Source organism: Mya arenaria, chromosome 17, assembly GCF_026914265.1.
Source record: "Mya arenaria isolate MELC-2E11 chromosome 17, ASM2691426v1".
In the NCBI taxonomy this organism is placed as follows: domain Eukaryota; kingdom Metazoa; phylum Mollusca; class Bivalvia; order Myida; family Myidae; genus Mya; species Mya arenaria.
Window position 1 is genome coordinate 1,068,748 of NC_069138.1, and position 26,313 is coordinate 1,095,060.

The following is a 26,313-nucleotide window of genomic DNA, read 5'->3' on the forward strand; positions in this document are numbered from 1 at the left end:
CGTTTCCCTTCCACTGCTGCACCTGTTAGTTTACACGGAGACTGTGATATTATGTATCTGCTGAAGAACGTGTTAGGCTCTGTTGCTGTTAATGAGAAATTGTAGTAGCCACCTCCCCATTAAAACGGGTTTTCCGTATAAAGTTGAGTCACCCGGCTTCCCATTGTACAAACACACCAAAGCATTATCTCCTGCTGCCATAACATCTGCTTTTAATGCTGACGGTGTGTCAAACACTGTTACTTTCTCACGAAAGTAATAACTGGATACGACTTTATTGAGTGCGGCTCCTTCACCAATACCATACAGGCGGGAAGTCGTGTCACACTCAAGGATTGCATGCATGAAGAGTATGTGAGTGCACGCACTGCGACAGAGATACTGCTTGAGAACTGTAAAGTTCCATACATCTGAATTATTCGTGCTCTTCTTTGGCTAAGGTTAGAAGAAAAGGTCACGTGAATAAGGTTGGTATGCTAGATGAGGAGTATGAGCAGATCTGTATCGTCGCCAGTGTTTGTTAAGTTGGCAGACTCTACTCTTTACACATATATGAGAAGATCAGCATCACCTTGGGCATAAAACATTCGACAGGTTGTATTCTTCAGGCAGCCAACTGAGCATGTTGATGAACTGTTGCTTGTTCTTGTTGTTTCCGAGGAACTCATCTTTCTTCATTGTAATAGGCATGTCCTCATCAAAAGTCATTGGTTTCTGTGGCCATCGAAGCAGCAGTGAGGTATCAAACAGTGCTGGTTGGTGACTGCATAGCTCATACTTGAACACTGATGCCAGATCTTGTGATGCTTTTGCAGTAACTGTGAGTCGCTGGAAAAGAAGTCGAGGATCCACCTGTATTGATTCGCCGTAAATCTTCACTGAGGATTGAGTGCTTACGGTAGTTGCCTTATCCTTCATGGTTTCCGCTTTGTCAACATTTACAGTAAGTTGTGCATGGACCCCATTCCTGACACTACTTAGCATGCTTGGATCTGGGCAGAATGTGTTTCCTTTAAGGAGATGGTTCAGAACTGAGTGTGTCTCCTTCATATCACGTGCTTGTCATGCATTTGTCATGTTCTTGTTATTCTCACCAGTGTTGAAGTTGACTCCTTTTAGTTCTTGACTGGTAATGTTGACTTCAAACAAGCTGGCAATGCAAAGAGACATGTTACACGCTGCTGCTCTGTAATCCCTCTTGTGAGGCCACCACAGGTCTTAATACTCCTCATTAGCACCAGCTCAATGATCAGATTTACTGTCAGTCATAGGTGATCACTTCCTCTGAAAACATGGTTTCCCGCTTCAAAACTCGCTTGCACGTGTATCCGAGTAGATTACGAATAAAACACATGATTATTCAAAATATCAGTTAACAAAAATGCCATTGGAACATTCCAAGTTTATTTTCCAAATTTCTAGTTGAGTTGCCAGGTACTGGCATCATCCAAAATGACAATTTTGTGATTGTTGCAATAAAAAATATAAACTTCAGAAATTCCAAAAATGATAGGTTATTAAGATCACAAAGTAAAATGTTTGAATCAAAATCTAGTAAAATCATGAAGTAATTATCATAAAGAACCAAACAAGTATCATTTGCATATTTGAAACACAAATGAACCAACTGTTCAATTGAATGTTACAAAAATGAGGCTAGTATAAGAAAAATAATCCGAAAAGTATGGATATCCGAATATACGGATACAAAAGTACAATATGTCGTTAAGACTTATCTATCTTTTTAAACATAATGCATTGACAAGAAGCTAGAAACATATTGAAACAACATTTAATAGTATAAAATACAGAAGCTATGAACTTTCAAAATGCTATGCAAGTCATTGTAGTATCGTGCTAACATTTTTTTAATAAATCAGAAGTGTTACAGAAGGAGCTGACTGGAAAAATAAAACCGGGACATGCACTGTACTGAATCCAAAATCATATCTTTTAACCAAAGTGTCTTGTAGATTGTGGATAGTACTGGACCATTTATGCAGATATGCAAAAATCACTTCTTTCAACATGGGTGGCAAGGGGGGGGGGGGGGGAAATGCAATCGCCGACTTCCGTAATTTTCAATACTTTCCATTACTTGGATTCCTTAAGACATTTTGTATGTTATACATGACATATTTATGTAAATAATCCAGTTGAATGAAATTCTGTTGTAATTTGTGTGAGGTCATGTCATATAATGTTTGTACTATAATCCTGTTATTGTTCCTTAAATTAATTACAAGTGTATAGTTAAAATGATTTTGCATATTCCAATCAAGCCAACAAAACATACTATGAATACGTAAACACTTACGTCATATAATTAAAGACGTATGGGAAAATGACTCCACCAAGGCCTGATCCAACATTGACAATAGATACGAGAAATAGTCCCTGTTTGCCATGGAAATGACGACCGGTAGCAGCGGCAGTTGATATGAAAATACCACTGACTGGAATACCTATACCAATTAAGCAGAGGAAAAGCAATTACACATATTTTTAAGGTATTTAACCGACCATTCATATGTAAATGTTATGCCTAGTAACCAAACACTTTTGGGTCTCTTCAAACCATTCTATGCGCAAACATAACTTAAAAATCTAAAACGATCACTTGGCAATAGCTGAATGTGTTATTTACATGTTTTCTTTTAAAATATTTTAGCAATACTTTTTAGTATTAATCGTATCAAGGTTTGGACACCACTAGGAATAATTATACTTTTTATGGATGATGAACCTATGAAATAGATATAGTATTTGTATTAAATACTGAATAGCGCTTTACCAATGCCGTCCTTGACATATATACGGAACACGGATGAACACATATTGAAAGAAGCTTATTATCCGATTTTTTTTCTCTTTCTCCAGTACTTACTTCCAAATATTCCAATTGATATCACTAGAAATGTTATTGACGTAGCAAAAAAGCTGATGCCAAAACTTATAGATATGATACAGGAAAGGCACAGCGCAACGTTTCGTACACCAAACGTTTGAAGCAGAGCTCCGTGGAAGACGCCTGGAACATAAAAGGCGTAAGCTTTACTGTTTTTTTCAAGATTTCTGAGTTTTGATTATCAAAAGAGCCAATGAGGTTATCGTGTTATTTAACAATGACGAATAATGAGAGGCTGTTGCAGGATGCTTGTTTGGCTGTTATTACTGTGCCTTTAAACGCAACCCCAAGGCCACTGGGCGTGACGTTATAATTGTCATTGTTAATTATTTAACAAGCTAAAACTTGATTTTGGTTATCAAATACAAAAATTAAACTTACCAGAACAGAGACTGGCTGCAATGTTTACAGACTGCACAAGTGCAGCATCGGACCGGGATACGTTAAATGTGTCCATAATATCTGACAATAATGTTCCCATGGAGAAAATTAATCCCAGCGATATTAGGTTCGCCAGAAACGCAGATATAAACACAAGCCATCTGAATGAAACATGCAAATAACAATGACACAATGACAAAAAAGGTTGATTTAAGGCTTCATGAGGCTTAAATGTTCAGTTTGAATGTATTTATATTTCTATGGTGAGCACCCTGATGTATTGAAGCGCTGTATCTGTTGTATGGTATCTGCAAGGCATTATTACTTGAGTTGTCTTGCAGCTCAGTGTATCTTGGTTGCGGAGTAAGCTAGGTTCTGATCCTTGTGTTGTCTTGCAGCTCAGTGTATCTTGGTTGCGGTGTTAGCTAGGCTCTGATCCTTGTGTTGTCTTGCAGCTCAGTGTATCTTGGTTGCGGTGTTAGCTAGGCTCTGATCCTTGTGTTGTATTGCAGCTCAGTGTATCTTCGTTGCGGTATTAGCTAGGCTCTGATCCTTGTGTTGTCTTGCAGCTCAGTGTATCTTGGTTGCGGTGTTAACTAGGCTTTGATCCTTGTGTTGTATTGCAGCTCAGTGTATCTTGGTTGCGGTAATAGCTAGGCTCTGATCCCTGTATTGTATTGCAGCTCAGTGTATCTTGTTTGCGGTATAAGCTAGGCTCTGATCCTTGTGTTGTATTGCAGCTCAGTGTATCTTGGTTGCGGTATTAGCTAGGCTTTGATCCTTGTATTGCATTGCTGTGCTCTCTCTCTCTCTCTCTCTCTCTCTCTCTCTCTCTCTCTCTCTCTCTCTCTCTCTCTCTCTCTCTCTCTCTCTCTCTCTCTCTCTCTCTCTCTCTCTCTCTCTCTCTCTCTCTCTCTCTCTCTCTCTCTCTCTCTCTCTCTCTCTCTCTCTCTCTCTCTTGTTTGGTGGTCTGATAGACCTTGATCCCTGTGTTGAATTGAAGTGCTGTATCTCTTGTTTTGTGTTTGATAAACCTTGATCATTGTGTTTTATTGCAGTGCTGTGTCGCTTGTTTTGAATTTGCTAGGTGTTGATGCTTGAGTTTATTGTTGCGCTGTGTCTCGTTTTGGTATTTGTAGTTGACTCTGTTTGTGGAGTTATTTTTCTTTTGTGTTTGTTCGTCCAATATTTTTTTGCCCTTATCTTATCCTCTAAACAGGGTATAATTCAATTTTTGAACACTGGGTCCACATTGTTTTGTTTTTGTTGTTGCAACTTTAATAATGGCCAAAGTTCAATTTGCGCAATTAGTAAGCAAGGTGCAACACGAATGGAATTTGGTAACACCAAAATAAAGCCATGCTAGTTGTAGCAAAGCAAGCAGATACTTCGTTAAGACCCTGCGACTTCAACAAGACTAAAGTATGTGTAAAAAATAAATGCTTCTTTGGTGGTGGAATTCACTTATACTTTTAAGGGTGCATTATGTTGTAATTGTTCACGACCAGCGTTTTAATATTAATTTTAAGTGTATCCATGTTTTATGTATCATTGCAAAAAGAATGCTTAGTTATGCCACTGACAACTTCCAAAAGTCTGTATGCATACTTGTTTTTTTTATTCGGGTGGTTCATATAACTTATACTTATGAGAGACAATACTGTAGTAACTGTTCATGACCATCCTTCTTAGTATTAATTTTATTGAAAGTAAATGAGTGCATCTACGCTGGCTACTGTTTTAAGTGAAATGGAAACTTTACCCTTTCCCCGCTTGCTAGCTCCATTTCTTTCCTTTTGTAAATCCGTCGGACGAAAAGATTAAAATGGTCTGGCCTTTTATACAATCAAACTTTTCGTGACCAGAAGTTATTATAAATATTTATATCTAATTTAAAATATTTCTCCCCTGGTTTGATTTTAACGAGTCTATAACTAGATAAAGCAGACATCCGTTTGAATTAATTGGCTTGGCTTATATCTTGGACGAAGATTAAATAGTCGTTTCGTTCGACCTTAAAACATACACTACATACAGGTATTTGTTTTATTGTAGACTGGTTAAAACAAGTATTCCTGACTTGTAAAACATTTTTTTTTTCAGACAGGTTAGTCAACGTAGTTTTTAATTATTGTCTGATTATTTAATTAATGAAACAAGAATGATTGATTATTTTAAATGTCTATCAAAACAAATAAACGCTAATATATTGCAGTTGTATACATAATCAAAGGTTAGAACATCAACATAAGTAATTAAATGACTTCATAATTTTGTAATATGATCAGGACGTCATTTCCTATTTACATAGAGAAATTGGCGCACATAACCTCATACTTGTCCAAACAGTTATATGTATTATTAAGGTTAAAATTATAAGGAGCTAGCATCAACTTGAAAATAATGAAGAACAAAGTAAAACTAACATATAAACGGATAAATTAATCTCAAGTCATTTTTCAAAATTAGTATTTAAAGATATGTTTCAAAAATTGACCTCCAAACTTATAAATTTAAACGTCGTCAAACACCACAAGATAATATACAAAACAGCGTTACAACATTTTACTCCAATAATACACTAAACTGTTACCTTTCAGCCAACATCATTGTTCACCCTTGTTAAAATATATATACAACTGATGCACAAGTAAATCCAAATCTGTTTGTGACACAATTTAAACAGCTTGCAATTTGAATGAATTTTTGAACATCGTCGATTATGACTTTGCATAATAATAAATCATTTTCAAGACATTAGTATACTTCGATACCAGTGATGTATAAATTTTAATCAGACCTTACCGATGCATACTGACCTGTATTAATGATGTATTCCGAAATTTAAAATGTTCATTAGTTAAGTAGTGTTGCAGCATTTTACTGCAATAATACACTAAACTTTTACCTTTCTGCAAACACCATTGTTCAGTCTCGGTAAATAGATGTATACCACTAGTACACAAGTAAATCCCAAACAGATTATGACACTATATACTCTGCATGCAATTGTGCACCTTATTCACCATTGGTGATATCACTGAAAAACCGTATGCTTTTTAATAGGATGGCAACATATAAGTGGACCATTACCTGATTTCGGATCCTTGGGGATCATATTCTATTCAACCACTTAATGTTCTTGTTACCAGCATATGTAATTATTTTTAGGAATACCGATGTTATCGGTTCAAACCAGCAGATGATGGATGGTAAATAGGCGATGTTATCGTTTAAAACCAGAAGCTGTATAACTAAAAAGGGTAGTTTGAGGAATAGGTCATTTTAACGTTCATACCTAGGCGGTGTTATGTTGTAAAGGAATATTTTAGGAGTAGGAAATGTGATCGGTTCTCAAGAGTATAGTTGTTTGCGGTGTAGTGCTTAAAGGGACTAGTCAAAAGATGATACACTTGCAAGAGAACAGAAGCTGTCAAAACTGACATAAAACTGATATCGCTATGTATAACGTGACTTTTACATGCAAGATGGGCACACTATAAGCTTGGAAACCATTATGCGCTATTTAAACATGTTAAACATTTTAAATTTAGCGACGAAATATAATTTTAACAGTTTTAATGTATTGAGTGTAATGTTTGAAAAAATAGTCTGAGAGAAGGGCAGTGATATTGCTTCGAAAATTTTGTGCTATTAACAAATGAGATTTTTAATGACTTTATAGAGCAGAACTCTCCAATTAACAAATATCCCAAAACCACAAATATTGTATAACAAAGACATGGTTTGATCATTATGTTTTCAATATTTATTATTAGATAAACTGAACATAAACAATTATTATAAGAGTTTACATCTAAATTTATAACTTAGTTTACGGTTCGGCATTTTATCAACGATTATATTGAATTATAAAAGATACACGAATTACGTTATTTTGATTACAACACCATAAAATGATCACAAACATGTTACAAGTTTAATTAAAAATAGGAATTGCATTAGAATTAAACAAACAAGTTCAACAAAAATGATAAAGAACGTTAAAGTATCGTTACAATATGCATTTATTTTGGCCCCTTTGGTGTAGTAAATATGTTATAATAAACAAATGGCAATCTTTTCTGCTTTAAAGTAATATCTCAGCATTAACCGATCGCTTTATTAGCCCTTTATTTTTGTTTCTATTTGAATGATTTAATGATGTGAGATGACCTTATTTAAAACATAAACTATTATTTTCAGTCTAATTGAACACGTAGCGATAACTTGTTAACACACTTGTGTACGTTGAAGCATGTGACTTGAGGAATAATTGTTGAATGATTTTATAATGTTTGGTGATTAAACCACATTTATGCACTTTCAATAATGTTTATGTTTTGAATAGATCTTGACGTATTAAAATACAATAACTTTGACTAAAGACATATTGAATACAAATAAATAGTTTTGAGAACTATTTTTCGACACATCTAAACATGGGTATTTAGACACCAAGTTTGTCAATGTTAACAGGCAAACCAGTTGTCCCGCTCATGTTTAAAAGATACTTGATAATTTCAAGGTAATTTATGCCCCGGCTCACCCGATTCTTCCCCCCTTGCCGGATAAATGTATTCCATCCAAGGCACTAACAATGTATTCTCTATAAATTGGAGACTATATCAGGCTCAGCATTTGGAAACAATATATACATGCTAAGATCATCAGTCTAAAACAAGTTCGCCAGTATTATTTAAAAAAATATTGCTCTACATATAAGCATATGAAATGAAGTAATACTCAAATTTGTATAACAACCATAATATGAAACCACCCAGGAATATTATCAAACAAAAGATATACAAATACTTAGTGTTGATTATACAAAAGAAACAAATAAATGAAAATGAATAGCATTTGTTAGTCAAATGTTTGTATGGATTTACCTCACATCACCCACTTATGCTATTATATACATGTTTTTATTGGATTGCATGTGACTTAATTGACAAGCTAAATTGGATTAAATATTGCTCGATAGATCTGTCTTAAGACAAAATATATACATGTTTTGCATAATCAGTTCTTAAGCGTTTAGGTTATATTCAACATCAAGGCTATATAGATGAGCATTTGACATGAACTAAACAACCAGACAGCAATATATAAGCATTATACAGACGTTATATTAAAACGCATAGAATCATTATTATGCATATAAAAAAAAGATACATAAAAAGTACTTATCAATAATCAAATCTAATGTACACTTTTTTTTGGAATAAAGCCATATTTCATCTCTTGTGTGTACGTATTTCAATAAAACAATATAAACATAGAAGCACACAGGACGTACTATTGTTTTTGCACATATATCCATTACAAGTAGGCTTAGCATGTGTCCGCTTTGTCAGTAAAGGTATGCTTAACTGTTGAATATAAGTTGTGTTTTTCCACGCCTGGGTATCCGTAGATGAATCTTATTTTCCATATTAATTGTTAAAGCAAGTAAAATACATTCATTTTTGTTAAAAATCTAATTTTAAATGTTTAATGAGTTAACAACCGTATCCGGGTCTAACCAGTAAACTTTCCAAGAATATAGCCATCTGCTTGAACTTTTGGAACGGGTTCCAAGTAGCCGTCGTCATCAAGCTGGACATCTGCATCCGATGTGATTTTCCCCATGACCGGTTGCAAATAATCATCAGAAGTATTCGTTCTCGAATCGTTCGTATGTATTTTACCGTCGTTTGTATTCCTGAGTTGATAATATTCATTCTGGGGATTCAGTCCAAGATCATCAGAGTCATCAATAGTCGTGTACTCTTCGTCATCACCTTTGCATTCACCTCTTTTGTTAACAACGGACACCGGCGAACGTCCTCCAGATTGTGTTTTATTCTGCGAACTCGGTTGGGCACTGAAATCATGATGTTAATATTTAAGGTCAAAGAAGCTTTTTTTTCGACCGTTCTTAGACGGTTACTCAATCTTTTATTGAAAGACTTTCCGAAATAGAAAAATTGAAGGCGATACAAAATATTTGCCCTAGGTCATTGATATCTTGTTACATTGTTTGTTTCACAACTAGGGAAGCTAAGCACTGTACTATGTGCGTTGAATCCTAATTCGAACAGTAAAATCAAAATATAGTTCTATCAACCTGTAATGCGACAATGATAAACAACTACCAAAATCTATTATCAAATAAATAAATAGAAACTGTCTATATAACGAAATACCGATGGCATATCGCTGTTATATCATTGTTTTTCAGCATTTTGAAAACAAATTTAAGCGTAATTTGTTGATCTTAAGTTGGTTTGAAATAGTAAAGTTTAACATATAATAATACATGCTGTCTTTGACCTTTATAATACTTCTACCATCACTAATTTGGAGGAAGAAAAATTCGAGTCTTCTAAGAACTCAGTCACCAGAACGTTTGTTAATATGAACCATGGATCGAATACACTCTTGCACCACAATTTAACTGTGTCCGTGGTTAATATTACTAGAGTCAGTATTAACTTACGTCTTGATTCTGAACTTGAGATTCACATTGTTATTTTTTTATTAATTTATCAAAACGGCATCAGTATAATATCTTATCTTTTGACAAACCACTTAAGAATAAAACTAGTATATGTCATACTAAGCAATTGCCACCATCAACACTTTCCTGGTGTCTACTTCACAATAGCATCCATATTTACAGTTTTCAATGTTGAGTCACAATAAAAACTACCTAGACAAGCCCGGTAGTCGAACATTCAACAATAAACTCTGTTTAGACGCACACACCCATACACAACACGTAAGTGAGTTTTGGAGCCATTGCGTTTGCGGTGGGCATTATAACTCTGCTAATTTGTTCAATAAATAACGCTTAAGCATTGTATCACGCCAATGATTGTTATCATACCTTTCTTCGATGGGCTTTTGGTGTCGCTGTGAAAAACAAAGTTTACCTATCGAGAAAAGTAAAACATGAAATTACCTTAAATTTTATTGAATACAATACATGTAACATGGTCATAGCAGTATCGTATTATTTAACTAAATTGTGAAAATCAATGCAAAATAAATGCGTCCATTTAAATAGGAAGTAGTATTAGCAATAGCATCTAAGTATATTACAACAACATACAGTGTTGAATGCGATTGTATATACTAGGTGTTTTTTTTTATTTCATGTTTCAGAATATTATTCTTATTCCTTGAAAAACTCCGGTTTATTTGGAAAGTTGTAAACACGGTCTGGAATACCTTCGTACTACACATATGTTTGTATACAATAACAGATGTATATCCAAATATAATTTCATAATAGCTGACCGATACTTTTACCAATGGTACATGCCTGTCAGCTTGCAATAAAACAATCCTCCAACAAGAAGACATAACACAAGACCCACAATGACGGACATCAAAATCACAACTAGATACATATCAAGGACCTCATTGGTAGTTTGTGTTACTGTCGAAACGGTGCTGGTTGGTTGATCTGCAGACATTATGAATGAAGATACATGTCTTAGATTTAGTACACAACATTATCCTTGCTGGACAGTAAAGATGTTTACTTCCAGACATATTTAAAAGTACTTTAAGGTAAGATCAACTACTACTTAGACATATAGCAGTATTTTATATTTTGGTAGCAATTATACGTTTCAATACAACAACAGCAAATACTTATTCGAAGAGCATCTCCCAAAAATGTTACATACGATGCAGATACCACTGATACAAACCTTTCGAACATGCGATAGATACCCCGTTGCCAGAACAACCACCAGATCCATAAGTATAATATGCCAATGGTATAATTTCACAATCTCGTATTAATATATCAGCTTGGTCGCAAATCAATGACACGACTTTAGTATCACTGTTCGATTGATCCATAGTTGTATACCATTTTGCATTGCTGAAAACATATACAGGTGTCATGTTTAATAAAGCAACGCTTAGCAAAAGGGTATGCAAATAGAAGAAATAAAGCCCTTATCAGGTTTAAAACACTTGGGCATCGAAAATCAAAATGATATGCCCGAGATGTATACCAATCGGTAGTCGCAAAAGATAGTGACGTTATTGAGTATAATCCTTTTGTCTTACTTCATAAGATTTAAACAAGAGAAAACTGTTTAATACTGTACAGTAGTAAGCTTCATGCATGGATAACACGGATAACATAACCAGCCAAAGAACAAATAGATTGGTTGAACATTTTACCTGAATCCGAGCTCTTGGTATATCAGATTGGTAGAATGTTTTACCTGAATCCGAGCTCTTGGCATATCAGATTGGTAGAAAGTTTTACCTGAATCCGAGCTCTTGGTATATCAGATTGGTAGAACATTTTACCTGAATCCGAGCTCTTTGCATATCAGATTGGTAGAACGTTTTACCTGAATCCGAGCTCTTGGTATATCAGATTGGTAGAATGTTTTACCTGAATCCAAGCTCTTGGTATATCAGATTGGTTGAACGTTTTACCTGAATCCAAGCTCTTGGCATATCAGATTGGTAGAATGTTTTACCTGAATCCGAGCTCTTGGTATATCAGATTGTTAGAATGTTTTACCTGAATTCGAGCTCTTGGTATATCAGATTGGTAGAATGTTTTACCTGAATCCGAGCTCATGGTATATCAGATTGGTAGAACGTTTTACCTGAATCCGAGCTCTTGGCATATCAGATTGGTAGAATGTTTTACCTGAATCCGAGCTCTTGGTATATCAGATTGGTTGAACGTTTTACCTGAATCCGAGCTCTTGGTATATCAGATTGGTAGAATGTTTTACCTGAATCCAAGCTCATGGCATATCAGATTGGTTGAACGTTTTACCTGAATCAAGACTCTTGGCATATCAGATTGGTAGAACGTTTTACCTGAATCCAAGCTCATGGCATATCAGATTGGTTGAACGTTTTACCTGGATCCAAGTTCTTGACACATCAGATTGGTTGAACGTTTTACCTGAATCCAAGCTCTTGGCATATCAGGTTTGCAGAGTAATTGGTAAAGCCAGCCTCACAAACTGTCCTCCAATTGCTGTTTACAAAGACTTCAACTAACCCGACGTCATCAGACTGACCAATAATGCGGACATTCTTTATTTCATAGTCTTAAATGGCAATAGAGGGATATTTCAATAAGCATTTTATCGTATCGAATGACAACATTTTACTCGACGATGCTAACACCACCGCCTATAACCATAACATTGTAAATCTATATCGACATTTAAACTACGAATAACAGATACTCTAACATAAGGTTGCTTTATTCTTAAATATTCCTAAGCCATTTCATGTTTGCTAATAAAATGCTGGTTTAAGTAATGAATAGGGCATATTGTCAACATTCTTTTGTCGCCCCTTCTCAAAGCGGCGAGGGACTTTCTGTGACGCCTACTGTTTTAGCGATAACGTTAGCATTTCAAAAATTATATGTAGATTACTTTCCACGTTAAATGTTAAATAACATCTGAAAATAAACATAATAGATATATTGATACACAAAAAGCTTCCCAATATATGAAATAATTCATACCCGAACAGGAAAGGTGCAGCGTTTGATATTCTCTGTCATTATTTTCCTTTGTCCACTGACATTGTGAAATGTCTGTCTCAGTTCCATAACAGTCCACTGAAAACATATCTTTGCCCGATTGCAGGAACTCTTGCTCGAAATTTAATCCCACAAACCTAAAAAGCCCAATAACGTTTTACATATTTACTCCGTATAGCGTTCTTTATAAGTTATCTAATGATATTTTGCATTGTAACGTGTTTGCAAGCTGCTTGAGCACAGGATGACCGCGGTAAAATCCCGCAGAAGCAGACTGAGCGCCAGTGCAGGGTGCACGGTGATCGCACGAATTCCCAGAGGTGAAGGTTTGTGTCGTACTGTTGCTCTTTTTTTTAGAAACATACTATATTAGTTAGTAGAGAAATAACTGATTAACATACATTGTTTTAGATTCATACTGAAATTTGCTGTATATTTGCTTATAAATTCAAAGTCAAGCGGGAAATGTCATAATTACACATACCCAAATCCGAGAAATTCGCAAACTTTTTTCACAGTCACTTTTGATGTTCGATTTGAAATGCTCCTCCACAAACCGTCAACGAAATATTTGAACTCTCCTTCATATGCATTATCGTATAATCGTATAATGGATCCAATTTGATAGGTCCAGCTGTCAATTAGATTAGATTAACCAAAGGTTGCAATATTGACCAAATCCAAATTAAAGCTAAAACGATACTTGGTCTCCAAGCAAGCAATCATACTCAATGGATCAGTCAGCAGTGTTTTAAACAAAAGATTGTACAAAAGCAATATTCGACTAGTAATTTGAATATGTTTTTCATTCATTTTTTTTCTTTCCAAAGTATTTTTGGTTCTCGTTCAGTGACTGATATGCCGTAGTTATGTGCATATTGTGACGTTTAGGTCTCAGCATTTTGCCTTAAGTGAGTGTTGAGCATTGTCACTTTGCTACTGGGCTTGTCCTCGTAATTTCAATTGAACTATTTTTTATTTTTTTTTATTTTGAAAAAGATTAACTTCTAATTTTTGTTTAGCGTTTACCTTTGCATTAAATGCTAACGACGTCTTCTGGTTCACAACCGTCTAGCTCAATTTCAGAAATGTCACACAACTCCAGAGTTTTCTCTGATCCTGTACACGTTATGATCTTCTTCACTGTTGGCGTTTCACCGTTAGTTAATTCAGGCATAGGGTAAGGCTTGCTGTATTCACTGAAATGGTTATGCAAAGGTGGGTGTCTCTGTCAATGAGTTAAATTGCTTAAATACTAAAATTTGTTTTATTTAAGCAACTAATCTTCCTCGTTCCTTTAATTCTTTAGGAGAAAGTAACACCCTTGAGAAAACATGTTGTGGTGTGTGGAAAGTCGACATAAAGGAACATATATCGTACGTTATGGCGTATGCGTGATCATATATTAAAATAAGTACGTATATATTCCAGCAAAAACGAACCTTAACGATTATATGGAATGAAGTATAACTTGAGTTTAAGGATTGGACGAACTGGTGTGTTATAAGCCTTTCAATAGATTACATAGAAATAGGTCATTTACTTATCTTCAAAGTTCTCACCCTAATCCAAGACTAGTGCAGGTTACGTTGGCCGCTTCTTCACTAAAACCAAGATCACAAAAGGTTCCAGTATGTCCATCAACGATTCCCGCATATGGTGACGAGCCATTGATTAAGGAAACACCTAAATTTGTAAAAGTAATATCTCGCAAGCAAGCACAAGTGGTGCTATGACTCAAATGATACTTGCATATCATAATTAGATAGCCAACTAATCGTGAAAACCTTCAGTGCACTGTAATGCTATCCAGTGCTGTTTCTTTTCAAACTGTAACATATCAATTAAATCTCACCTAATAATGCACAATAAAATGTATGAAACATAATTACCTAGGTTACCCGCACAGTCTGTCCCGTTGCGGTTTAAGCCATATGCACAGTTGCAGGCATTATCCACACAAACCAGGTTGATTTGGTCGGAACATTCGAAATGGTTAGTGCAGGGTGATCCAACGTATCCTTACCAAAAATGAACACAAATTAGCAATAATTGATACTCAATATGAAATAGTGTCCTTTGATAACATGAGATGAATGAATAGAGGTGATTGAGTTTATTTTCTGGAGGTCGACATGACGTCTGTTTGCAATCTCTTAAGCAGTGAAATCCTTTGATGGGTAAAGAAATATTCTGCCATTATATACAAAACAATAGCTGTTTTGACAAACAAATATACACATATATGCCAAAATTTATTTAATCTCATTAAATTGAGCTGTTTTTAAGCTAAAAGTTTGCAAGTAATTGAACTAATTAAGAATATTGTTTGTTTAAATAAAGCCATATGATTATGATCATGATCACGTTATCACGTGATTTGCATTGGCAGTGATCATTGTACTGCAAAGCGAAACAACTGTTATGTCGCTGGTGCAAACAAATATATTTAGCGTATTCTGTGGTGTAGGAGACGCATTGTGTTAGTAATATAACTTATGTGTCAAACCGCCAAGGACATAGCGTTTCGCATGGTTAGGGTATGCTGGCGTTCTATTGCATATCACTTATTAGCGTAAGGGCGGGTTAGCGGTCTTGTCAGGATACTAGGGCGACTACAGTTTACGCTACAAACGAAATAACAGAGGGCGTCAAAAGGACTTGAAGTTTTTGCCTGAAAACAAGACTTGTTTGCTCTGGTGGAGGAATGTGTGCGGTTAACAATCGAGCTTTATGTCGAGTTTGTGTATATTTATGTTTAATTAAAAGAGAAACATAATGTAACAGAATATATAAACTATTTTTATTTTGAAAATTTCAAAAATTGAGTTATTTCGTCGAAAGGTTTGTCCATATCTTGATCGGTACACCAATCACTTCCCCATGTTATCTAACTATAATACTATGGAGAAGGTAAGTATGTCAGAATTGAATTTCGCCTGTCAAGATAAGAATCCGTTGTTTTCGGATTTTGCTACATGAAACATGAATATGAAACGTATATCAACTTTTCCAACAGCAATTTTATGTCGAAATTTAAAGGAATTAAAAATCAGTTAACTTGTTCATAGCTATATAAGGAACTTAAACCATTTTATGACATGAAATACTGTTGGTATCTCTCCGTTGCGTGTAAACGTTTTACTTTAAACTTATAATAAGGAAGATTGATTTCAGTTCAGTTTCTTTGATTTTATTATGTTTTTTTACGAACCTGATACATCTTAAAGGAATAAATATACAAATTTCTCATTGTGCTAACCAAAAATGAAACCGGCTGATTCACGTCCTGTGTCATATTAAACAAAACACAATGAATTTTGTATATGCTTCTTTTCTTTAAAATGGATAGTATTCTGTGCAAGAGAAGATGAATAGTAAAATTTCATTACAACTGCCTTATAAAAGAAATGAATGCAAGCTCCATTTTACGTCCTGCTTATTGCAATAAAATATCGATTAACATGAGTATGTTAACATCATACATGTTCTTTATTGCATATATTAATAATAAAAGTCGATTTTTAATGCAGCAAGTACCAAGAACAGCCAAATGCATAGGCTAAGAATGGCTTAAGATAATATGAAACAAATTGAATTTTGCTTCTTTTATACTTATGTTTATCCTCCTTACTTATAATCGCTTTATGTCGACATTAGAATAACTTTGTTCTAAAACAATAGTTAACAACATCAAACACATAAACATGTACATTGGAGATTTCGCTGTATAGTAGAGTGAGTGCGAGGGTGAGTGCGAGGGTGAGTGTACGGGTGCGCGGGTGCGCGGGTGCGCGGGTGAGTGAGTGAGTGAGTGAGTGAGTGAGTGAGTGAGTGAGTGAGTGAGTGAGTGAGTGAGTGAGTGAGTGAGTGAGTGAGTGAGTGAGTGAGTGAGTGAGTGAGTGAGTGAGTGAGTGAGTGAGTGAGTGAGTGAGTGAGTGAGTGAGTGAGTGAGTGAGTGAGTGAGTGAGTGAGTGAGTGAGTGAGTGAGTGAGTGAGTGAGTGAGTGAGTGAGTGAGTGAGTGAGTGAGTGAGTGAGTGAGTGAGTGAGTGAGTGAGTGAGTGAGTGAGTGAGTGAGTGAGTGAGTGAGTGAGTGAGTGAGTGAGTGAGTGAGTGAGTGAGTGAGTGAGTGAGTGAGTGAGTGAGTGAGTGAGTGAGTGAGTGAGTGAGTGAGTGAGTGAGTGAGTGAGTGAGTGAGTGAGTGAGTGAGTGAGTGAGTGAGTGAGTGAGTGAGTGAGTGAGTGAGTGAGTGAGTGAGTGAGTGAGTGAGTGAGTGAGTGAGTGAGTGAGTGAGTGAGTGAGTGAGTGAGTGAGTGAGTGAGTGAGTGAGTGAGTGAGTGAGTGAGTGAGTGTGTGAGTGAGTGAGTGAGTGAGTGAGTGAGATTAAGTCCGTTAGTCCTCAATTTTTATCTCTTTAGTATATTTATAACTCTCGCTTTGCTACGTTTTAATATCTTATTATTATTATTTTATATTTTTTATTATTTTTATTCTTGTAATAACATATAATAAAAAAAATAATTAAAAATGTTTGTACCATAACCTGTAACAGTCCGATGTAAAGGAAAAAAAATGCCATTCTGTTTATTACAGATATAATTAGCCCGCGTTACTCAAATAACTTAATTTGTAACAAATATAACATTTCAACAGATTTGATATGATTGATACAAGTATTTTATTAAGCGTTGCAGACATGGTTTCGTCAAACGAGTTGTGAATTTATTCTAAATTGCATAGTTTAATATCAAATTCAAAAGGCGTGTCTACATGCATTGACACAAAATATTTTCGTTGAATTTAGCAATAGAATTGAATCTGTTTTAATACTAAATACCACTTGACCGACTTTCAACAATGTCTTTTCTGATTTACCTTCCAACTGAAACAGTCGTTAATTTCACTGAGCTTGAAAATAGAACTCTCCATTGCGTAATATTCGAGTATATAGTTGAAATGTGATATACTTGCTCTCTCAGTGTTAAAGGCCCACACTGTTCGGTGATGAAGTAATTATATATCATTTATTTAAAAAAAATTATAAATCATGCACATGCTTGAGGTTATAAATAAACTGATCACTTAATTATCAAAAAAAGTTTAATTTATCTCTGGATTGCTAGATACGGCCCCAGATCCTTATTGGCTAATTGGATAATAAGAAGTGTCCAAAGGCACATTTTAAACCGTTTGTGTTCATTTCTGAGTTTCAAAATAAACTCGCTAATAGCTAAAATGACTCCTTTAATATAAACATTCCGCTAACATAAATAGGCGTTTAATAAGGTAGTCTATATGCTGCATCTTAATCTGAAAGATAACATCATTATAATGTTCGCATTTTGTCAATCTTTCTCCTTTGATATAAATCTACCTCATACAAATTTGTTTAAATCGTGACTTTGAAATTTATAGTTGTCTATACAAATCAAAAGCGTCATTAAAAGCAAAACAGTTGCAATTCAAAATATTACACCAAACCATTTTCACGCAGCAAAAACTTATCTAAATGAATTATTCAGACGGACTATGTAAAATCTGCAACAATGAACAAGAAAATTTTAACTCATCTGTTCTGGAAACGTAAGCACGCGCAAAACTTTTGGCAGGAAATAATTTCGATTGTCGAACATATAGCCTTAAACACATTACAAATAGAAATAACAAACCAACTATCATAAGCCTTGCTTGGACTCTTTATTTCCAACAAAATGCAAAAAACAAACACTATACTGTTAGAAAAGAAGTGGCGGATGTGGAAAAGTAGAAACTGCATAAATTATGAACAGAAATACACAGATATTAAACTAATGTTACTGGACATTAAAATATCTACTTAAGATCGATTAAAATGGTCTGACAATAACCGGTCAGTAGAACTAGTTAAAGAGTACTTTATTATTTGATGTCTCCTTTTGGCTCTCTTTTTTCAGAATGTATGACACTAGTCAGACATCTTAAGGACTGTTGTCATGTATAAACTTGTATAAGTGTTTACCTGCTTTACTATTAAGCTATAGTTGTTATTTATTTATATAATGCTGATACACATCCGTTGCTTTATTTACTCATTTTGCTTTCGAGAGTAAAATAATATCTTTTTTCGGAAAAGAAAAACTAAAATCATACGAGTACAATGTAAATTTTTATAATGATCTCAATCATTAAAAAGGCACTTTTGAAGTGCATTGTATCTGCTGCTATGCTTTTGCCTCTTTTGCTTTCGATGGTAAAAACATTTCATACTCAGATTTATTAAACATTTGCAATACATATAGTACTGCTATTCTAAATATCTTAACATTTTTGTCAAAACTGTAACTTGATAACTGCATGCACTTTGAATAATACTGTTTTTGAATGTTGTAAGGGCCCATGGATGGCCCCGACCCCATGGTCCCTATTACGTGGTAAATAAAAGAGGTCCTCGAGATCTCAAAAAGGAACTAAATCGTGCCTTTGAGGTCAGGATTGGCCCCGCATAATGTATCAATGTCTTTCTCCTTTTATATCAATCTATCTCGTACAAATTTGTTTAAAACGTGGCTTTGTCGTCAGGATTGGCCCCGCATAATGGATCAATGTCATTTGTTTATAGAAGTAAAGTGCAAAACAGTATAACAATACTGTAGGGAACCAGAAGGCACATACATAATATAAACCACCCCTACTCCCGCTGGGACTTATTGCTATCAAATAGCCTTTGCCATCAAATAACTTTAGAAATATCCTCGTCTTACAAAATATAATTTACATAATAATACCCATTCTTTAGTATCAAAACCGTAAATTTTACCATTGCCGTTTTGATTTAAAGGTATTTAACGGGATAGTCCTGTTGATACACATACAACTCCTTAAATCACATGTTTTACCTTGTGTTTGGTTTCATAGAATTATCTACTTTTTCATTATTACACAGGTGATATATAGGGGATATTATGATAGGACGCTTTTCTGGTGAACTGTATCACGTCGAGTTCGGTGTAAACACGTATCTGTCGATACCGCAGGTATGACTATTTTGTAAACACAGCTTTAAGTCTGACGCATCATTTTTGTCAAAATACGTCATTAATGTTTCCTTCTAAAGGCAATATTTTATTTCAAATGAAGACTTTAAATCAATATAACATAACTATTTATTTACCATTTTAAATGAACCAGTCTACTACATATCCCGCCACCGTTTGATTGAGAGTTTATTTTCTTCACACTGCATAACAAACTTTGTACAAAACCGCCGCCTGATGGAGAACTGTTAAAACCTTATTTTGGATACAGGTTTGTCGAGAAAACTAATCACCTAATCACACGCCGGTAACAAAACGAAGGCATGCTCTTTAAGGGGCATACAGATGAGTTTGTCTTTAAGTTAATATTTATCATTTAAAATACGTTTATGGCAATTATTTCCTACATTTCTTTGTATAAGTAACTCAATGAAAATACGAAATATGTAATATCATTATATAATAACCCATAATAATTATGTATTTATGACTTACTGCCCCATAAAAATGAACCAATGATTTACACTGGATGAATAATTGATAACACAATCATTGTTTTCAGGGGAAATTTAGCGGTGGTGCCTGTTGTATGTAAAGATCTTGGAGCAGATTGGTTAAACGGTGCCTCATACAGCCTGGCTAACGTCAGTATCTATTGCGTGTCGTGTTATTAATTGTGACGTAATGAGAATGTAAAGTTATTCTTCGAATATAAAGCAATCAAGTAAACTATGCTCAGTACATTAAAACACACAAAAATGTTCATTCGCACCAAAAAGTTTGTTATTTTGATTTTGTGCTTATTATACAAGTTTACCATGAAGCTCAGGGAAAGTTTTGAATGCTTTAAGCTCAAAAGTTTATATGTTGCTTTGTTTAATTAATTTGAATTTGATTTTTATAGTCTTGATAATACTTCAGATCTTAGTTTCATTATCGACACGTTGATCTTTTTTTCGATTTCATCTTTGAATCTTTACATTGAATTCTAAGTATTTGCGCTTTAACATGATGGGTTTCTATGATGTAATTATGATGAATAAATCATTTGTATTCACTACACGTATATTTCAGATTTGATTTTAAATTGGATATACCTTTAATTTGTAAACTGGCATGCTCGGTTTAAGAACACCTTTACGTATCACTGATTATTCCCTTAACTTGTGAGTAAACCAATTGTTCACTTATCTCAAAACCACACATAAGGCCTTTGTTATCGCTAGAACATGTCCATGTCAAACTAATTACAGTGCAGATCATAACCGTGTGTTATAGAACACAGACGCCTTTCTGCTCACTGTTATTTTACTTCGATCTTTGGATCGGAAAAACTGAGCCATAATCAGTAGAACGATCGCCATGACTTCCATGAAGGCCGATAGTAGAAAGGGAATCGTATAAGATCCTGAAATGTCTCGGATCAAGCCTGAAAACTTAATTGATTACATTTATGGTATCAGATGTTCGAATGTTCTTGTAATATCCAGCCATTGGCAGCAATGTTCAATTTTGATGCTTGGTAATATTGGTTTTACTTGAGTGTCAAGAGCTTACTGAAAATAGTAGTATAACAAAATACTGACCGAATAATAATACTGAATTTTTGTATAAAAATGATGACCCAAAAGTATATTATAAAACTATGGCTATTTGCATTTGTTGTTCTTTGTTGTAGCTGAACTCGAAAGTAAATGAACGAGTTTGGAATTTTTTAGGCCCAAATAGCACCATAATGATATGTATAGCACTTCAATATTATTAGAACTTATTGCAGCTTTTTAAATGATATCAAAATGATAAGGGGTCACCAGGCACCAAACTTTACATTGTACATAGAATACCTTAACAAGAAACTAATCCGACTGGAAACACATAATATTTTAATAATTTTCAGCTGTTCACATAATATAATGTTAACCAAAATGTAAATGACACGCACTGTAAAGTATTGATAGAATTCATTTTGCGTTCACGTAGAATTAAAAGGGGACCACGAGCAATTTCACATTCAGTCGTATTGCTTATCAGAAACCCCTCTCTGGTCTATAATAGCACATACCTCCTAATGGTCCCAAAAAGGCGTTTGTTATCCCCGAGAGACTTAAACATAGTCCCATTGCATTTGATTGTCGTGCAATACCAACCAGTTTCAAAGTAACCACACCAAAAGTAGACACACACATTCCAATTGCTGTTCCCGCTATTATGCACGACAGGAAATGTGTAGAAGTACTATTAAGTAGTGTAAATCCCAGCTGCGATAATATAATCATTATGCATGCAATTATTGGAACTGTCAACACAGTTATATGTTTAATTTGTGTCAAAAAGCCTGGAAGAAAACGTCCAAGAATGCCTGCCAGGTTCAATAAAAGTAGACCTAGAGTAGAACTGGTCTCAGATAGCCCCGAGTCCTGAAGTGCGTCGACCACATACACCAAAAACACTGTGTTACATGAATATGCTGCTGCAAGTCCAAATGCAAAACACATAAACGCTTTGTCTGTAACAAGTTTCTTCATTGTTGTGAAAAGCGTATATTTTTCGCCATCGCCTGTATTCATTTCGCATTTTACAGAAGTTAATGTTTCCTTTTTTAATTCAATAGCACGAACGTCGCATTTGTTCGTTCGTATATTATTAAGTTCACCGCTACTGACCTTATAAGCCTTATTTTCTACACCAGTTAAATCTTTAAAATTAGCTGATGGCCTCGATTTCTTTGTTATAGGTGGCTTCCATAACAAAGTCAATGGTATTATATTCAGGAAAATCCCACCAGTAAGTAGATATGTTCCCCGTAGCCAAAAGCTGTCCCTGAAACAAGGATTTGTGTGTTCCAAAGTTTTCAAACAGATTTTGACTTTGGTTATCATATTGTTTATCGTTCAGAGAAGGGTAAGAAATATATCATTTGCATTTCCTTTTGACGTATAATGCGACAGCCATAATAGTACAGTCATTTTGTTACAAATAAGGGCTGAACCTACCACAAATTGCAACAGAATATCTGGCATGTGTTTATAACTCAATGTGTCATCTATAACCAATAAAAAATCCCACGGAATCCAAGTGGTTGAAAGTATTTCAAAAAGTGTTTCTTAACCCTACTTCGGTACCACTTTTTGCTACATTATAATTGGATATTTAGCGACTTTCTAACAATATATCTATAGCTAAAAAACATAGCTGCTGAGGAAGATGGTTTAACTAGGTGACCATTGACTTCAGATAAGACCTATAGATGACTTCCACTTACAAAAGCCTGACTTATATACTTCTGTAGTGGATGCCCTGATGTTCAACACAAATAATAATGCATAACGATAAGGAGTCGTAATCCAAAAACAATATATTAAAGAAACATCACTATTATACTTAATAATATGGCAGCATAAATTGTTGAAATGTCAGACATTGCCTGGTTGTTAAGTCACTGTTTTCATGATCGTCAAATTCACCGGTATCACATTCAGCCTCTTGAAATGAATTAGCATACTTTGATCCTTTGCAGTAGCGACATACAGCAGAACACGCAATTTTATGTTTTTTTTGTATGTGCACCTCAGACTGCTGCAATCTGTCCTTGCAGCTGCATCTGATGACCTGCAGGAGTTACTTTGGAGCTGGTGGTAAGTCAGTTCGGACAGGAAAAGTACCCTATTACTCTCTTTCCATTCCCAGTTTTGTGGTAGAACATCATCAACGGTTCCTTTTCTCTGCTACACCTGTTAGTTTACACGGAGACTGTGATAGTATGTTCCTGCTGAGGTACGTGTTAGGCTCTGTTGCTGTTAATGAGAAATTGTAGTAGCCACCTCCCCATTAAAACGGTTTTTTCCGTATAAAGTTGAGTCACCCGGCTTCCCATTGTGCAAACGCACCAAAGCATTATATCCTGCTGCCATAACATCTGCTTTTAATGCTGACGGTGTGCCAAACACTGTTACTTCCTCACGAAAGTAATAACTGGTCATGACTTTATTGAGTGCGGCTTCTTCACCAATACCATACAGGCGGGAAGTCGTGTCACACTCAAGGATCGCATGCATGAAGAGTATGTGAGTGCACGCACTGCGACAAAGATACTGCTTGAGAACTGTAAAGTTCCATACATCTGAATTATTCGTGCTATTCTTTGGCTAAGGTTGGAAGAAAATGTCACGTGAATGAGGTTGGTATGCTAGATGAGGAGTATGAGCAGATCTGTATCATCACCAGTGAGCACAGTGTTTGTTGAGGTGGCAGACTCTACTCTTTACAGCTATATGAGAAGATCGGCATCACCTTGGGCATAAAACGTTCGACCGGTTTTATTCTTGAGGCAGCCAACTGAGCATGTGATGAACTGTTGCTTGTTCGTGTTGTTTCCGAGGAACTTATCTTTCTTCATTGCAATAGGCATGTCCTCATCAAAAGTCAGTAGTTTCTGTGGCCATCGAAGCAGCAGTGAGGTATTAAAAATTGCTGGTTGGTGACTGCATAGCTCTTACTTGAACACTAATGCCAGATCTTGTGATGCTTTTGCAGTAACTGTGAGTCGCTGGAAAAGAGGTCGGGGATCCACCTGTATTGCTTCGCCGAAAATCTTCACTGAGAATTGAGTGCTTAAGGTGGTTGCTTTATCCTTCATCCTGATTGTGCAGTGGTTGTCCAACCATCCTGGCCAAGATGGTGTTCCCGATAGTTTCCGCTTTGTCAACATTCACAGTAATTTGTGCATGGACCCCAGTCTAGACACTACTTAGCATGCTTCGATCTTGGCAGAAGGGGTTTCTTTTAAGGTGATGGTTCAGAACTAAGTGTGTGTCCTTCATGTCACGTGCTTGTCATGCATTTGTCATGTTCTTGTTATTCTCACCAGTGTTGAAGTTTACTCCTGTTAGTTCTTGTCTGGAATTGTTGACTTCAAAACAAGCTGGCAATGCAAAGAGACATGTAACACGCTGCTGCTCTGTTATCCCTCTTGTGGGGCCACAACAGGTCTTGATACTCCTCATTAGCACTAGCTCAATGATAAGATTTACTGTCAGCCAAAGGTGATCACTTCCTCTGAAAACATGGTTTCCCGATTCAAAACTCTGGTAGACATTTGAATGTTCCACCTGAAGCTTGCACGTTTGCTGCACATAGATCCGAGTAGATAACGTATAAAACACATGCTTATTCAAAATATATGATAACAAAAATGCCATTGGAACATTCCAAGTTTATTTTCCGAATTTTAAGTTGAGTTGCCAGGTACTGGCATCATCCAAAATGACAATTTTGTGATTGCTGCAATAAAAAATATAAACTTGTATAAAGAAGACAATTTAACTTTTCTTTCATAAAATCCAAAAATGATAGGTCATTAAGACCACAAAGTAAAAAGGTTTGAATGAAAATCTAGTAAAATCATGAAGTATGTATCATAAAGAACCAAACAAGTATCATTTGCATATTTAAAACACAAATGAACCAACTGTTTAATTGAATGTATAAGAAAAATAATCCGAAAAGTATGGATATCCAAATATACGGATACAAAAGTACAATATGTCGTAAAGACTTATCTATCTTTTAAACATAATGCATTGACAAGAAGCTAGAAACATATTGAAACAACATTTAATAGTATAAAATACAGAAGCTATGAACTTAGAGTGGTGCCTATTCAAAATGCAATGCAAGTCATTTTAGTATCGTGCTAATATATTTTTAATAAGTCAGACAAGTGTTACAGAAGGAGCTGACTGGAAAAATAAAACCGGGACATGCACTGTACTGCATCCAAAATCATATCTTTTAACCAAAGTGTCTTGTAGATTGTGGATAGTACTGGACCATTTATGCAGATATGCAAAAATAACATATTTCAACATGGGTGGCAAGGGGGGGAAATGCAATCACCGATTTTCGTATTTTTTAATACTTCCCATTACTAGGATTCCTTAAGACTTTTGTTATACATGACATATTTATGTAAATAAACCAGTTGAAAGAAATTCTATTGTAATTTGTGTGAGGTCATGTCATATAATGCTTGTACTATAATCCTGTTATTGTTCCTTTAATTAATTACAAGTGTATAGGTAAAATGATTTTGCATATTCCAATCAAGCCAATAAAACATACTATGAATACGTAAACACTTACATCATATAATTAAAGACGTAAGGGAAAATGACTCCACCAAGACCTGATCCAACATTGACAATAGATACGAGAAATATTCCCTGTTTGCCATGGAAATGACGACCGGTAGCAGCGGCAGTTGATATGAAAATACCACTGACTGGAATACCTATACCAATTAAGCAGAGGAAATGCAATTACACATATTTTTAAGGTATTTAACCGACCATTCATATGTAAATGTTATGCCTAGTAACCAGACACTTTTGGGTCTCTTTAAACCATTCTATGTGCAAACATAACTTAAACATCTAAAACGATCACTTGGCAATAGCTGAATGTGTTATTTACATGTTTT

At 35.2% G+C, this 26,313-nt stretch overlaps 1 protein-coding gene and 1 long non-coding RNA gene across 2 annotated transcripts; both read right to left on the bottom strand.

Annotated features, from left to right (window-relative positions):
- Nucleotides 1–7,177: 7,177 nt before the first annotated feature.
- Nucleotides 7,178–13,419, bottom strand: LOC128224049 (uncharacterized). Its single transcript, XM_052933680.1, has 7 exons — nucleotides 13,306–13,419; nucleotides 12,804–12,958; nucleotides 12,228–12,375; nucleotides 10,996–11,171; nucleotides 10,602–10,745; nucleotides 10,164–10,209; nucleotides 7,178–9,158 (listed from the first exon to the last, which is right to left on the bottom strand). The coding sequence occupies exons 2-7, from the start codon at nucleotides 12,907–12,909 to the stop codon at nucleotides 8,813–8,815; spliced, it is 966 nt and encodes a 321-aa protein (XP_052789640.1). The 5' UTR covers nucleotides 12,910–12,958; nucleotides 13,306–13,419; the 3' UTR covers nucleotides 7,178–8,812.
- Nucleotide 13,420: 1 nt separating this feature from the next.
- Nucleotides 13,421–14,841, bottom strand: LOC128224054 (uncharacterized). Its single transcript, XR_008259419.1, has 4 exons — nucleotides 14,714–14,841; nucleotides 14,384–14,507; nucleotides 13,851–14,020; nucleotides 13,421–13,455 (listed from the first exon to the last, which is right to left on the bottom strand). It is a non-coding gene; the product is annotated as an uncharacterized LOC128224054 (long non-coding RNA).
- Between the last annotated feature and the right edge of the window lie 11,472 nt (nucleotides 14,842–26,313).

What these genes read in the sequence shown, in the direction of transcription:
- LOC128224049 (XM_052933680.1), bottom strand. Translation starts at nt 12,909, where the DNA reads ATGTTTTCAGTGGACTGTTATGGAACTGAGACAGACATTTCACAATGT. An exon ending in ATCTATCGCATGTTCGAAAG is followed by an intron (nt 10,746 to 10,995) that starts GTTTGTATCAGT and finishes TAATGTCTGCAG; the next exon opens with ATCAACCAACCAGCACCGTT. An exon ending in CAAAAGCCCATCGAAGAAAG is followed by an intron (nt 9,159 to 10,163) that starts GTATGATAACAA and finishes TCATGATTTCAG; the next exon opens with TGCCCAACCGAGTTCGCAGA.